The sequence below is a fragment of the Penicillium verhagenii genome (genome assembly GCF_028828195.1).
Source record: "Penicillium verhagenii strain IBT 33310 chromosome Unknown utg000007l_segment0_segment0, whole genome shotgun sequence".
Classification (NCBI taxonomy): domain Eukaryota; kingdom Fungi; phylum Ascomycota; class Eurotiomycetes; order Eurotiales; family Aspergillaceae; genus Penicillium; species Penicillium verhagenii.
Window position 1 is genome coordinate 1,306,851 of NW_026643171.1, and position 14,282 is coordinate 1,321,132.

At 48.2% G+C, this 14,282-nt stretch overlaps 5 protein-coding genes across 5 annotated transcripts; 3 read left to right on the forward strand and 2 right to left on the reverse strand.

Moving 5' to 3' along the window:
• Positions 1–562: 562 nt before the first annotated feature.
• Positions 563–2,745, forward strand: N7466_007169 (putative C6 transcription factor; the record flags this gene model as incomplete). Its single annotated transcript, XM_057166558.1, has 4 exons — positions 563–608; positions 674–716; positions 789–1,210; positions 1,265–2,745. 4 exons carry the CDS (start codon positions 563–565, stop codon positions 2,743–2,745), a joined length of 1,992 nt encoding a protein of 663 aa, XP_057019599.1.
• Positions 2,746–2,966: 221 nt separating this feature from the next.
• On the reverse strand, positions 2,967–3,950 carry N7466_007170 (uncharacterized protein; the record flags this gene model as incomplete). Its single annotated transcript, XM_057166559.1, has 1 exon — positions 2,967–3,950. The coding sequence occupies one exon, from the start codon at positions 3,948–3,950 to the stop codon at positions 2,967–2,969; it is 984 nt and encodes a 327-aa protein (XP_057019600.1).
• A 1,974-nt stretch (positions 3,951–5,924) lies between these two features.
• On the forward strand, positions 5,925–7,604 carry N7466_007171 (Zn(II)2Cys6 transcription factor; the record flags this gene model as incomplete). Its single annotated transcript, XM_057166560.1, has 1 exon — positions 5,925–7,604. One exon carries the CDS (start codon positions 5,925–5,927, stop codon positions 7,602–7,604), a length of 1,680 nt encoding a protein of 559 aa, XP_057019601.1.
• A 1,203-nt stretch (positions 7,605–8,807) lies between these two features.
• Positions 8,808–10,578, reverse strand: N7466_007172 (uncharacterized protein; the record flags this gene model as incomplete). The annotated part of the gene is made up of 4 exons (XM_057166561.1): positions 8,808–10,071; positions 10,145–10,258; positions 10,333–10,403; positions 10,477–10,578. The coding sequence occupies 4 exons, from the start codon at positions 10,576–10,578 to the stop codon at positions 8,808–8,810; spliced, it is 1,551 nt and encodes a 516-aa protein (XP_057019602.1).
• A 1,394-nt stretch (positions 10,579–11,972) lies between these two features.
• N7466_007173 (uncharacterized protein) lies at positions 11,973–14,222 on the forward strand (the record flags this gene model as incomplete). Its single annotated transcript, XM_057166562.1, has 5 exons — positions 11,973–11,985; positions 12,038–12,128; positions 12,590–13,227; positions 13,288–13,336; positions 13,388–14,222. 5 exons carry the CDS (start codon positions 11,973–11,975, stop codon positions 14,220–14,222), a joined length of 1,626 nt encoding a protein of 541 aa, XP_057019603.1.
• Between the last annotated feature and the right edge of the window lie 60 nt (positions 14,223–14,282).

Here is a 14,282-nt window from a genome sequence, read left to right on the forward strand (position 1 = left end):
GTTGGTACTCGTTCTTTAAACCGTTGTGGATCTGCGACCAGGATGTATTTCATTGCGGGATACATTTGCCCCTTTGAGAGGCTTAAGTTACATTGGTAAAATTAGCGTTATGTACACAGACCTTTTCCAGTGACAAGGCAAAGACTAAAACTAGACCCGAAATAGACCATCTAGAATATCTCGTTTTCCGCTTTTCCCATCCGTGTTCTTCCCCGCACCGATGATCGCCCTCGTCATAACCTTCGTACACCCCTACTGCAGACTGCAAGCTGCCTTTTTTATTTCATTCTCTAGTCAATTTGAACATATCATTAATTTATCTCTGTCAACACATCTCCTTTCCTAGATTCTTATCTTCCATTATCGCGTTATACAATGCCACGGGACGGCAATCGGGGTAGATTGCGGTCTCACGAGGCTTGTCTCAATTGCAGGCAAGTCGCATATGCCAAATGTTTTGCTTTTTTCCTTCATATTCTAACTGGCTGGCTTTTAGGAGAAAGAAAACGAGATGCCCAGCGGAAAAGCCATCTTGCTCAAGTTGCGTGCGACTGAATCAACCATGTCTCTACACTACTACCACCAAAGGCTCGCGTGGCGGCCCATCTGTATGATGCGCTTTCTTTATTTTCCTGCGTCTCAAAAGCTGATTGCATTCAGGCCGACCGGCTAGCATATCTTGAAGAGAAGGTCAATCTTATTCTTAGCGGCAAAGGGTAGGAGAAAACTCAGAGTCAAGAACGAGTGTTTTCAAATGCTAACGGTTACATCTTAACTTGAAGAACCAGTCCGCCCGACCAGAACAAACCTCAACAGCAAGATAATCAAGACTTAAGTTACTCAGCTTCTTCAGGTCCATCCTCGAATGAGTTCAGTGGCAATTTGAATGAGCCTTTCTTCGGACTTGGCTACGACGACACGAAAGCTACCCCCTCTCGAGTTTCCCGGGCAATCGAACTCTATTTCCAATACTGCCATCGACAACCGATATGGTGCTTCGAGCGAGAAGAAGTAAAGGACCCCAGTTATCTCTCCGAAGAACTAGTCTGCAGCATCATAACATTGACCTCACGATTCTCCCAAGACCGTGAAGAGATACAACAATATGGGGATACCGCACGGACCCTGGTGATGCTTCGTATTGCGAATGGAACTATCGAGCTCGAAACGATCGAAAGCTTGTGTCTTTTGTCCTATTCCTCCTTTCTTGGTATGATTGTTCCATGTCTAGAGAAAGACCGGAGTAAGCTGACTATATTCCTAGATGGAGATGGGCCACTTGGACGATTTCATCTAGGTCTCGCTCTCCAGCTCTGCCGCTCTGCAATGCTGGACCTAAATTCTACATACGGCATTCAGTGCCCATCTGCTGAGCGAAAGAAGAGGCTCTTCTGGAGTCTTCAGTCGCTTGAGCAGACTTATGGACAAATAGGTGGGATACTAAGTGTTCAGGCCGAGGTATTACGCTCGTTTTATCTTTCAACGGGTAGCGACGAGCTTCTTGAGAAGCCCGAGCACCATCCTCCGCCCCTCCCCAATGATACGCTTGGCTGCACCAGTATATCTGACATTGGAATTTGGAATCTCGCTCTCCATTTTGGATGGGTATGGAATCGAGTCAGAAGCTATGTCTTTGACTGTGCACAAAGCAAGCTGACAGAGCCTTGGCGGCATGACTCAATGTACGCGATGGTGCTTTCTGATCTTACCGAGCTGGAAAATAAATTGTCCCTTTGTCACCGATACGATTCAGTCAAGTTTTACGAACGTCGCCCAGATGAGCTACGAGGAAACAGAGACTACTGGGCCTCTTGGCTCAAACTGCAGTTTACCTACCACACTATTCTGACAGTTTTGAACCACCCTTTCCTTTATATTGTTGCTTCTCAATACAACCACAAGTTGACGATTCCAAACACATTTTGGCGACGATCTTCGGAAGTGGTTATGCTTCATGCCACCTGGATCGTCCGCATGATTGATATGGTCACCGACAAGAAAATGCGATTAATCGATCCTTTCTTTGGACATGCTGCTGCAATTGCTGCAACGGTGCATCTTTATTTCTGTTGTGCTGCCGATCCAAGGTTAAAGTATAAGTCCAAGACCGACTTTTCGAAATGCAGGAGATTCTTGAAAAGCTTCGTTCCATTTTCTCCTGCATGCGAAGCTCTGGTATGTAGATCTCCAGCCCGAAAGGAAGCCTTCCCACTGACATTTTACACCAAGGACCGAACACTAGATAAAATGACACGCATTGCCTCTGGCTCTGAGAAGGTGGACTTTGACTGGGAACCCTCAAAAATCCATCTCAGCATTCCTCTTATGTGGGACGTGCTACAAATCAGCTGTTTACCGACATCTGATGAGAACCCATCAGCTGGGCTGCTCCACCCCTCTCTGATGCCTGTCATTTTCGAACAAGACAAGGAAAATTCAGCTTCCACCGTTGAAGTTATTGTGGCTATGTCTCCTGACATTACAGTCAACACAACCGATGGTGGCTCGGCCGCCCATGTACCCCCTAAGATGCCCCGGATCGCTGTTTCAGCGCCCAATTCCCCGACTGCCGCACTTGGTGATAAACTCGTTGCCCCCGCTGACAGCTTGATGGCTAACACTCCTTGGCTTTGGGCTGACCCTTCACAATTTGTTGACATGGAGACTCTCGGGTATCCCGAGTCGGAATCAACGTTCGGTAATATTGACGGATTTTCCACATGGTGGGACTTTGGAAACTTATAACGAGTATCATATTCATTTCATCTCTATACCTACTTGATGAGGATTTCAGGTCCACAAATTACCGCTCCCGAGGGTTTATCACAGCTTCAAAAAAAAATTGAAGCAAAAATATATCCCTGACTAGTGCCCAGATGAACCCCTACGCGAACAATTCCCAAAACGAAAAACCGTGGATGGCAGAAACAAAACAAAAAACAACCGAAAGCGACAGCGCCTTCCAATTACACCGCAGCGACCGCCTGCAACTTCTCCTGCAATGCCGCAAAATTCCTCTTCATCGCGCTCTCGGTAAACTGAGCCCCGGTCACCATTGGATACTTCTTCACAGGCCCCTGGATCAACGCATCCTTGCAAGGCTGGTTAAAGTATGCAATGCTGTACCTATCCCCAAAATAATCGCCCGGCTCACACGGCGCCTTGACGCGATGAAAAGTGGATTTGAACCGATCATCCGACCAAGACATGAGTAAGTCCCCAATATTGCACACAATCTCCCCCGTCTTCGCCTCCACCTTAGTCCACTCGTCCCCAATCCCAAACTGCGTGACCGACTCGCGCCCCGGACAAATCTCCAGCCCACTCTGCCCCTCCTTCTGGAAGAGCAAAGTCAAAAAGTCCCAGTCAGCATGTGCCCCAGCGCGATGATAGACTTTGCCGTCCGCTTCCTCCGGCAGCGCAAAGTAATGAAGTAGTCGCATGGTGGTCTGAGAATCTGGCCGTACGACGTCGTGGCATTTAATGAAAAAGTCGTCGGGAAAACCCAGGCCGCGCGCGAAACATGTCATTAGTTTTTCGGAGATCCCTTGCACGCGGTGCATGAAGTGTAGGGAGGTAGTGCGGAAGCCTGCCAGATGCTCGTCTGCGACCCATAGGCCCGCCATGTTGTCGCCGTATTGCAACTGGTAGGATTCTTTGCTGTCGGGTTTTCCGGTCGATGGTCGGATTTGTGAGTTCTTTTCCCATCCCACATTGTTGACGTTCCAGGGTACAGTCTTTTTTGTCTCGTCTGGGAGCTCGAAAAAGCTTTTGGATGTTGCGAACATCGATTCGATATCTTGGTTGGAAAGGCCGTGGTCGATTAGGGTAAAGAATCCCACATTCTCGGCTGCATCGACTAGCTCTTGAGTGATTTGGTCGATGCGATTGTCGAAGTCGTGCAGGGAGATTTGCGGAATGGGACGGTCGATATATCTTGTTTGGGCCATGTTGGGATTATTGACGTGATACAGGGTTTTGGACGAAATTTTTGATGAACTTAAATATTTGAAAGGTCAGGCGTCTTGGTCGCTTATTTATAAGAGGGATGTGATATAGATCGGTAGACTAGAAATCAATGGCTGCATTATTCAATCAATATTGTTCACTATCAGTGACCTCGGCCGAGGACGTCGGCCGAGCTGCGGAAAACACATCGGGCAGACTTGCATCAATTGGTGCAGAAAGTGTAGTACAAATTACCACATTGAATGTACACAGAGTTCAATCTGCAACATTTCCAACGACTTTGTGAATAAAAGTTAATATCATTAATCGAATTCTACAATTAATTAATCGAGTTGTACAATTAATCAAGTGGGGTCTAATGACACGTAAATTGTTTATCTTACGACCACAACAGAAATCTCGCGTGCGGACCTCGGCTCAAAAACCCCTCCTAAAAGCGCGCGTTGCTCTAAAACGTCGTCGACGTCTTCTCACCGCCTCTTACTGCCGGTGTGGTACTACCAGCGCGTGGCGTGGTAGCAATCATTTTCCATGTTTCCCATCAGCCCATCACCAAACCTTCATGCCTAAGATAGTACGTACTACGTACTTCTTATCTTCACCTTTCGGTCCTTTCCCTCCTGTTTCTCCCTCCTTCCCCCATCTACATATAGTACCCATCTACACATCGGCACATCTCCACTCTTCATCTTAATTCCTTCCTCCTTCCTCTTTCCCCTAGCCTTACTTCCCCCCTTTTTCCTTTTCTTGGCTCCTACGCACTAACAAAGATAAAGCCGATGCGAAAATTGAAAGTATGCATTGTAAAGGGGTTTAATCTAAAGGCGCGTGACGAAAGCAGTAGGCATAAATCCTAGCGATATAATCCCCTCTCAAGTCCCTTAATAAGTCGAAGCTACCGGCTCCGATTCGGACCTGTTGTCCACTGAGGACTGGTCGCTTGCATCAGCCAAGTATTGCGTCCACTGTTTTCCTTCAGGATACCTTCTGGATCCTTGTCTGGCACTGTGATTTCCACGCTCTTGGGTGGGTCGTCGTGGGCCTTCTTCATTGTACTTTGAGTTCGCCAATTGCTATTCGTGATTCGAACATGATTTCGGCCATTATAAACAGTGCAATTTTGCGAGACTGAACCGTAACGTGGGTTGAATCGCCTTGTCTGCATCGGAACAACACTCGTTCTCCCTCGAAGTTGACGCACCCTTCACTGTCGAAAATCCAGAAAGGAGACCGAACGCTCTTGTGGAATGCTAAATGTGGTCCATATCGTGGTTGGTCAATTCATAACCGTCGACTTCGGGTTGAAGCATGTCTCTGAGTTAATCGCAGCTCATTCGGTGGTCGTATTTACCCTTCCTTCACTGTTGAACATCATCATCCGAAGGGAGACTGAACGCTCTTGTGAAATGACTCAAGGTGCGCCATGCTATTGTTTGCGCACTCATAACTGTCAGGTCTCGGTTTGGGAAATGTCTTTGAGTTAACCACAGCTCCTTCGGTGGTCGCGGATGAATCAAAGCGATATTGGTAAAGATAGGTAATAGAACAGCTCTAATATGAGAGAGGGGGAGCCCAATTTGTTTGTTGGGAGCTGCAAGGAAGAAAGAAGAAGAGAAAGAAGAAGAACTATCTAGAGTGAGATGGTAGAGTGAGACTGCTGCGAGACTCACGAGTCACAGTACATACTACAGAGGTCACATGACCGAGCAATAGAGTCGAATAGGTTGCTTCTCAAATGAAGCTTCACTGTACCTCTTCACGAGTGATTTAACTGTAATACGGTACTAAATGAAGATATTAACAGGCAAATGAGGTTCATTGTCGCTATTTCAAACCCCAGATAAGGAAATCCGTTGTTTCGTAATGCCGAGGATTAATTGGCCGCCCTTTTCTATCATAGATAACAGCTTGAAGTTACACAACATTGAACTCTCACTTAAACATCTACTTTTCCAATGATGATCACCGGAATTAACCGACAGCGCCTAGCATGCGTCGAATGCACAAGACGCAAAGTAAAGTGCGACAAGATTCTCCCATGTCGCAACTGCACCAGAAAAGGAACAACTTGCACTCGGCCGCGGGAGCGGAGTTCCCCGAACCCCAGCACAACTCAATCCGAACGGCATATCCTGTCCCGGCCGAGGCCAGATACCGCCGCAACGATCGAAACACTTCAATCCAGAGTGCGTGAATTGGAAGCAGCCCTGAACGAGTCCAACGAAGCTGCCTTGCGCTCGCAAATCCCAAGGCCCGACCCACCAGCCAATCACGATTCCGTTTCGCCGGCCGAGTCAATACATTCACCTTTCTCTGTCCGCAATTCCAACACCAATGTCGACAGCAATACGCCGCGCGAAATCGAAGACGCGGCAACAATACTCGAGTTCCTAGCCTGGGGCCGGCGCAAGGACCCCACCTATCAAGATGAGATCGCAAGACAGAATAACCTTGACCACTCGCCCGGCGATGTGGCCGCTGAAGACGAATTGGAGGATGCAGGTATGTCGGGGCTATCTGCATCCGCTCTCTGCCAGGCCTTACTTCCGAGCAAGATAAAAGTCTACCAGCTTGTCCGGTATCACTGCGACGCCCTGCTGTGGTATCACGGGTCCTTCCACGCGAATACGTTTCTGGCGGAGCTGGATCTTTTCTACGAGCAGGATCAGGGCCAGATCCAAGGCGCTGGGATTCGGCTGCAGTGGATCGCGCTTCTCTTCGCTATTCTGACAGGCTCAATGGCCTGTGCGCCGAGGCACGTTTCGCAGTCCTGGGGCTTTCGGGACCGGGAGAAAGACACTTTGTCGAAGCGCTGGTTGAAAGCGACGGTGGCGTGTCTGCATCAGGCAGACTACATGGCCTCTCATTCTATCTACGCCGTCGAGGCGATCGCGACGCTCACGATCTCGGCGCATATGCTCGGCCACTCGAATGGGTTTTCGGTGCTACTAGCCTCCGCTGTGCGGATCGCACAGGGCCTCGGTTTACACCAGCTAGACGAGGCTAGTGATGCGTCTCCGGTCGGTCTTGTGGAGCGGGAGATCGGTCGGAGGGTCTGGTGTCAGCTCTGCATTCAGGACTGGTTCTCAATTCCATTTACGGAGAGCTACCTGATTCACCGGTTGGGGTTTAGCACGACAAAGCCCCAGAACTGCGACGAGGAGATGGAAATTCTGTCGGATGATCAGCCCTCAGTCACAAGTTACTCGCGTCTCTTCTACGACATCGCGGCTCTGATGCCTGGTCTGCAGGATGATTGTGTTTCGTGTAACACGCTTTATACGCGCTATGAAGAGGTGTTGAAATATGATCGGCGTCTGCGCACGCTTGCCACTCAACATCTCCCTCGATACCTGCAGAATGTTCCGCTGGAGTCTGGCTGGCCGTGCTATGTCCCGTGGGCGCGGAAAAGCCTAGCGATTAGCTCGGCGCACAAGGTCATCATGATCCACCGGAAGTTCTTGAGTCTCAGCTTTTCTAACCCGATGTTTGCGTTCACGCGGAAGACTTGTGTGGCTGCGTCGCGGACGATAATCAAAGAGCAGAAAGAAGCTACTCGTAGCGGCGGGCCTGTACTGTGGATACATCAGGCTTTCAGCGTTACGGCAAGTGTGAGTAATGAAAATCTGAACTGAACTGCAGTCCAAAGTCCATAGCTGCTAGTTATTTACTTCCTTTACGTTGACTAATGGTTCAAGCAGATTATTTTGTGCTTGGATATGTTCCATCAATCTGCAGCAGATCGGCAATCGTCGGAGCACCGACAACTAATCGAGGACGGGATTGAAATATTATCCCATTGTGAATCGGACATGATTGCTCAGCGGGGCGTTTCGCTGCTAAGGGCGATGCTCGAGGCTGATCAGCTGCGCAGCCACGGGAAATATCTTATTCCTGAATTGCGCGCGTCTGCTGATTCCCGGCGTTCTCCTTTGCGTGAGAATGGGCTTGATATCTCGGGCATCATCCGGGCTTTTTATCAGCATGACCGTGCGAGTATATCGGGCCGATCCACATCATTTTTGCAAGTCCCACCTACTGCCAGGGCAAGAGATCATAGACACTGGTCTGAGATCACAAGTGTTGAGCCTGGTGTAATATCTGGAGTGGGTATGATGTCCCCGCTTGGGCTTGATTATACGGAAGGTTTAGGGGATATTTTGAACTTGGCGACGAATTATCTTAATTAAGCGCGGCATTGCTTGGGAGAAATAATTCAGTTCTAAGGGTTACGGCGGCCGATACCCGCCACCCTACTGCCATAACCCAATTTGGATTTCTAGCTTTACGCCCTGTTTCTTGCCGGTATTGTATTTATTATATATAGGAATGTCTTAAGGAATTTGATCTAAACATGGGTTACTTTTAGAAAAGACTTGAGAAGAGACTTGAGAATAGACTTGAGAATAGACTTGAGAATAGACTTGAGAAGGGACTTGAGAATGGAGTTCAAGTATTCAAAATAGAAGGAAGTACAGGGAGTCAACGTATAATGGAGTTTAAGGATTCCATATATAATGCAGCGCTGTATATAATGGAGTTCAAATACAAATATGAATTTGGAATTACTCGTAATTTACTTTCTGCTGGTCGGAAAGTTGAAACTGGGTTATGGCAGTAGGGTGGCGGGTATCGGCCGCCGCATAAGGGTAATGAAAATTTGTGCTATGTACTGTGTTTATGGCCATGTCTAATGCTGCCAATTAAGTGATGAATATAGTGTAAGGGTGTCAGAATGATGGGCCAGCCCATCTTATATAAAGAAAGAAGGATCGAGTGGGGTTGAAATGAAAGAAAAAGAGACAAAACAATAAAGGAATCTGTGCAACGCAGATCGCCTAATTGTTCTTGCGCACTTGTGTGACGGGCGCTTCGTAAATGCGGCTGCCGTGAACGAGATATTGCACAACAGCGAAGATGATGACGACGCCAAAGACCAAGATGGACCAGTTCATATCGACAGGGCTCGGGTTACTGGCGGTAGGGAAGAAAGTGAAAATGACCGAAAAGCAGAGCCAGGCAACTGCAAAAATATTGATGGGCATTCCAAGGCGGCCAAGCGAAAAGCGCGATGGAGGGATTCCGCCCGGAAGGCGACGGGCTCGAATAAAAGCCGCGATAGAAAGAATGTAAGTTGTGAACAGGGCAGCGATCATGACGGATGCGATAGCGTTGAATGCGGCCGTAGACCCAATATTAATCAAGCTTAGCAAGACGGTAATGATGGTGGAAACCAAGACAGACGTGACAGGAACCTGAGTCCGACTGTTGACGTGAGACAGGGCCTTGGAAAAGGGCAGGGCGTTGTCGCGGGCAAAAGCGAAGGTCTGTCTGGAGGCAGTGGCGAGAATACTGATTGCGCTGCAAACCTCCATGACGAGGATAATCGCCGCGACACCGTTGGTAGCTGCCATGGAGCCGGTGGCATGCTGAACAGCGGGAATGAACGAGAAGCCGCTCGCCGGATTAAGGACGTCGGCTAGGGGTCCCATTGTGTACAGGAGTGTGACCAAGATGACGAAGCCCAGGCCACCGTTGATCAAAGCCGTGGAAACCATGCACCAGGGGATGACAAAGGCAGCGTTTTGCACTTCCTCGGCCATGTGGGTTGCGGCATCGGGCCCGGTCCACGAGAAGATGGGAGTCAACTGGCCCACGAGACAGGCCAAGCCCATGCTAGACCATCCGCCGGAGTTTGTGAACTCTTTCCAGACGACCTCGCTAGGAGCTACGTCGGACGACATTCCCCACATTGTCGCGAGCACGGCGACAAAGCCGCCGAGATGAAGGCCTAAGATGACGACTTCGAGGGAAGGCAGGAACTTGGCACCGTATGTGTTGACGAGGGTTCCGATCGCGGCGATGGCAATAGTTAGAAGAGTTCCGTGCCAGCGGTGGTAGTCGTATACATAGCCGGTGTCGCCCGAGTAATTGAAGACAAGAAGTCCCTGGATCAGCGTGCCGCACAGGAAGCAGATACTGGCAAATGCAGCTTGCCAACCCAGTACTGACAGCCATCCGGTCAGGTAGCTCATAAAGCGCTGCGCTCTTGGGGGGCCGAATTCGCTGACCCAGTGGTATTGTCCAGCGGATGTTGGCGAGCTGCAAGAATAGTCAGAATAAACTGTCAAGGGGATTCTCAACGCCACCAATGGCAACAATTTGGAACACATACACTGAAGCGATCTCTGCCATGGAAATAACAGCCGCAAAGAACCCCACAAATGAGCCAATATAGACATAGACCATGCCGGCGCGACCGCCATCAGTCAGGCCATATGTACTCGTCCTAGCAGGGGGAAAGTCAGTATACCCGAAGCGATCCGAGGCGCGCCGCGCCAGCATCCGTATCCTTCTACTCACAGCAAGATCGACTCCCACGTAGCCATCAAGGTAGTCGTGAAGCCCAGGATGGAATAGAATCGGAAATTTCGCTATGGCAAGCTAATCAGCTTACACGCTCTAAATGCGCCCACTCCCCCTCCCCCGCAATAGTGTCCGACATACCTTCAACTGCTGGGCCTTACCCAGGCGCTGCATATCCCAATCATCTTGATCGGTAGAATCAAGAGCAGCCTCATGGGCTCTAAGCTCCTTGTCGGCAGACATCTTTGCGTGAGTAAAGATGAGAAAAGCAGAAACGAAAAACCCAAATTCCTAACCCAAACCCACTTCCCCCGAAATCCCAAAAAAAAAAATTGGAGATCGAAAAGAGATCCAAGGGGGTCATGAAGAAACGGGGCCGGAGCCAATCAGCACGAGAGGAAGTGTGGGCGGCGTTTCTCCGGGTGGAGTTTAAAGCAGACGATCAGCATATCGTTTTTCCTTAAATTGATCCTTGCGCTATGACGCATTTCCCGGTTTTTCATTTCTTAGTTCGTGTACTGCGTGTCTTTTTGCGAAGGAAGCGGGTATTAACTGGAGTCCCTCCACTCTCACTCCTCTCCTACTCTTAGTCTTGACTCTTAGGCCATATCGTTCTGGGGTCTGAGTCCCCGTTTCTGGTCGGTTTCGCTACATAAGGGGTAAAAGCAGCTCCGTGCGTTGCCGTGTCTGTGTGGCGGGCTTGGCCAAGTCTCGACCAATGCTCGGAGCTCGATATGGACAGTGAATTCCGTGTTTCCGTAGATTATTGTATGCATTTGTGATCCACTTGGAACAATCATGGAATTCCGGGTGGCGCCGCCAGTCCGACCTTTGGAAGAACGCGTGCAGGGGGTCCAAACGTATGTATCTGGAAATGTCCGCCAACTTGGAAACGCTAAGTGGTTGATGAGCTAGGAAAAAAGAATGGTTTAAAAAAGCAGTGTCTTTATTGTCTAGAATTTAACTCACTAAATGTGCATAGAGTAGGTTCCAGGGCGTATTACACGCAAGCGCAAAAATGAGTTCAAATGTTTGAGACAATTGACTCCACTTGTTTCCCGTGACTTCTGGGCCTTTTCTACTAGTTCGGCCAATGGCTTTGAACTATTAATTGTGGACTGGATTTTACATTAGAAATTTAAACCTTCAATGGCACTCGGGTTTATTGGAAAGAAGTAATCACAATAGAAGGAAGGCCTAATGGCTGATAGATACAACTATATCGCATCCATGGATCAGTCTTGTGTGAGGCCTTGAAATGACAATGATCATGTTGAAAAGGACTCATGGCAGTACTACATCCATACTAAGCACTGAAATTTTCGAACTGAGCGTTTTCCAAGGAGTTTTTTTCTAATGAGTCAAAGTTTGCGCTTTTTACCACTATCATTGGAAAGATGTATTGGAAAAACATTGTTACTTTATTTAAGGGAAAATGTGGAGTCTTTAAGGTATCATCATACTCAGCCTGGCTGTAATGGATGACTGTGGCCTTAGGGTGTGCTGAGTACTGTATGGGTTATAAGGCTATGCGCAAAAAATATTGCGCGTATCTCATATAAATGGTTCATATTATACATTTTCAAAGCTCCGCCCAGCGGGGCCTTGGCCCTTGAGGTGGGAGTGCTGACCGCCACATGCATGTGGATTGTAAGCGTATGCGCGAAAAATCTTGCGCATAGCACGTATAAATGGTCCACAGTGCACACCTTCGAAGCTCCGGGGCCTTGGCCCTTGAGGTGTGCTGAGCGCCGTGTGGGGCGGTGGCTCACCCTTGACAACCAACCTGGTACGTATGTGATTTGCAATGCTAAGAAGTTTAACACTTATCAAAAATAAAGCAGAACCAAGGTTCTGTTGTTAATATAACCTGAGAAATCGCATTTAACGGTGCTTTGGGGTGTTCCTGAGAATTACGTTATCATTGTTGATTACCTGCCTAAATTCCACGGGACGCGACTCAAAACATATCACTATGATGCATTTCAGTCTATTTTCTTTTCCATTCCGTCTCGTCTATTTTTTTTTCACGATGAGACTAGTGGCCAAACAGTCACTTTCAAGTGGTTTGCTAAAGTGCAGTTCTTTCTCTCTCAAGTCGACCTTTCATCGAGCCGCTTCAGTATGCCAACTTTCAACAGGCCCTACAAGGCCTGCTTATGATGAGCTCTTTGAATATACATCGGGGCGATGGATGTTAGCCGATCTCAAGCTTCTCCTCAACCCTGAACTATTTCACTAATCGGGAATCTAGGTATAATGAATCACTTCGTCTTCGCGAGAGAAGACGTGCTTTTAATGTTCCTGAACTCAACCGCTTGGTCGCACTGTCTGTGCAACAGCGGGAAGATGACGTTACTGGCTTTGAGAAACTCGCCGAAGGGGGATTCAATCGATGTTTCCTGGTCACCATGCGGAACGGCATGAGAGTTGTCGCACGTATCCCCTATCCGGTCACAGAACCAAAATCTCTAGTAATTGCAAGTGAAGTGGCCACGACGGATTTCCTCCGATCACACGGCATACCAGTTCCCAAAATATTCGGCTATTCTACGACTGACAGCAACTCTGCCGGTACAGAATACATTTTCATGGAATTTGTTCAGGGAACAAACCTTGGTGATGTCTGGTTCACGTTGACAGAAAGACAAAGAACAAAATTGACGACAAGTCTCGTGCAGCTGGAGTCTCAAATATTTGCATTACGGTTTCCAGCATCTGGGAGTATTTATTACTGCCATGACTTGCCAAAAGAAAATCGTCGAGTCATGTTGCCAAGCCATCACTCAAATAATGACACGAAGAAAGGCGATAACTTTTGTATTGGCCCTGCAACCTCGCTTGAAATGTGGTTTGGAAGGAGAAATATGTTGTCGGTCGATCGTGGGCCACGTAAGTTTCATTTCGTTCATTCTCAATAAGGACAACTTTGGCAGCTAACAACCTCTGGAGATGGAGACTGTCCATCAGCATTGACTGCTGGTGCCAAAAAGGAAATTGCGTATCTCAATAGATTCGGCCATGACATGCAGCCTTTTCAGCGACTTTGAAGAGAGGCCTATGACTACAAACCTCAATCGCACCGGGAGCACATTACTACACTAGAAAACTATCTTCAAATTGCACCTCACCTTATACCGCACAAAGTACCGGAGCTCCACCGTCCAGTAATACGGCATCCTGATCTTCAACCCAACAACATCTTTGTTTCCGATGACCTGGAAATATGTGGTTTGATCGACTGGCAGCATAGTACGGTTCTTCCACTGTTTTTGCAATGCGGAATTCCCAAAAGTCTTCAGAATTACGGTGACGCGATCTCAGAATCGCTGCAGACACCTTCTTTGCCTGATAACTTTGATGAGTTGGAGGAGATGGAACAATACCGACAGGCTGATATCTATCGCCGACGCCAGCTGCATCACGTGTACTTTGAATTGACTTCAAAAATGAACAGTGAGCATTACGAAGCCTTGACCGATTATTTGAACACGGTGAGGCGACGGCTTTTCTACCATGCAAGCGAACCTTGGGAAGGTGACAATGTCACTCTGAAAGCCGACTTGGTAACGCTATCGAAGAAGTGGAGAGAGCTGGACTGTGAAAAGACAGCACCTTGCCCGCTTCAATATTCAGATGAAGAGTCGCTCGAATGTCTCCGAATGGAACAAGAACAATCAGAAGCCGATGAGCAACTCCAGGCTGCCCAGGAAGTAATCGGGGTTGGAAGCGAGGGATGGGTGCCTGTTGGTCAGTATGATCATGCGAGGGGATGCGAAAGGAAGTTAAAAGCGGCTGCACTTGAAGTGGCTGAAACAGACGAGGATAAGGCAATTGTTCAAGCAAACTGGATTTTTGATGATTTTTCAGAGGAAGATTACATGTGAGCTGTAAAGCAATACGAAGTCTATGTTGCCGAACTGGAAAATGCCTCTCTTTCTTGCTAA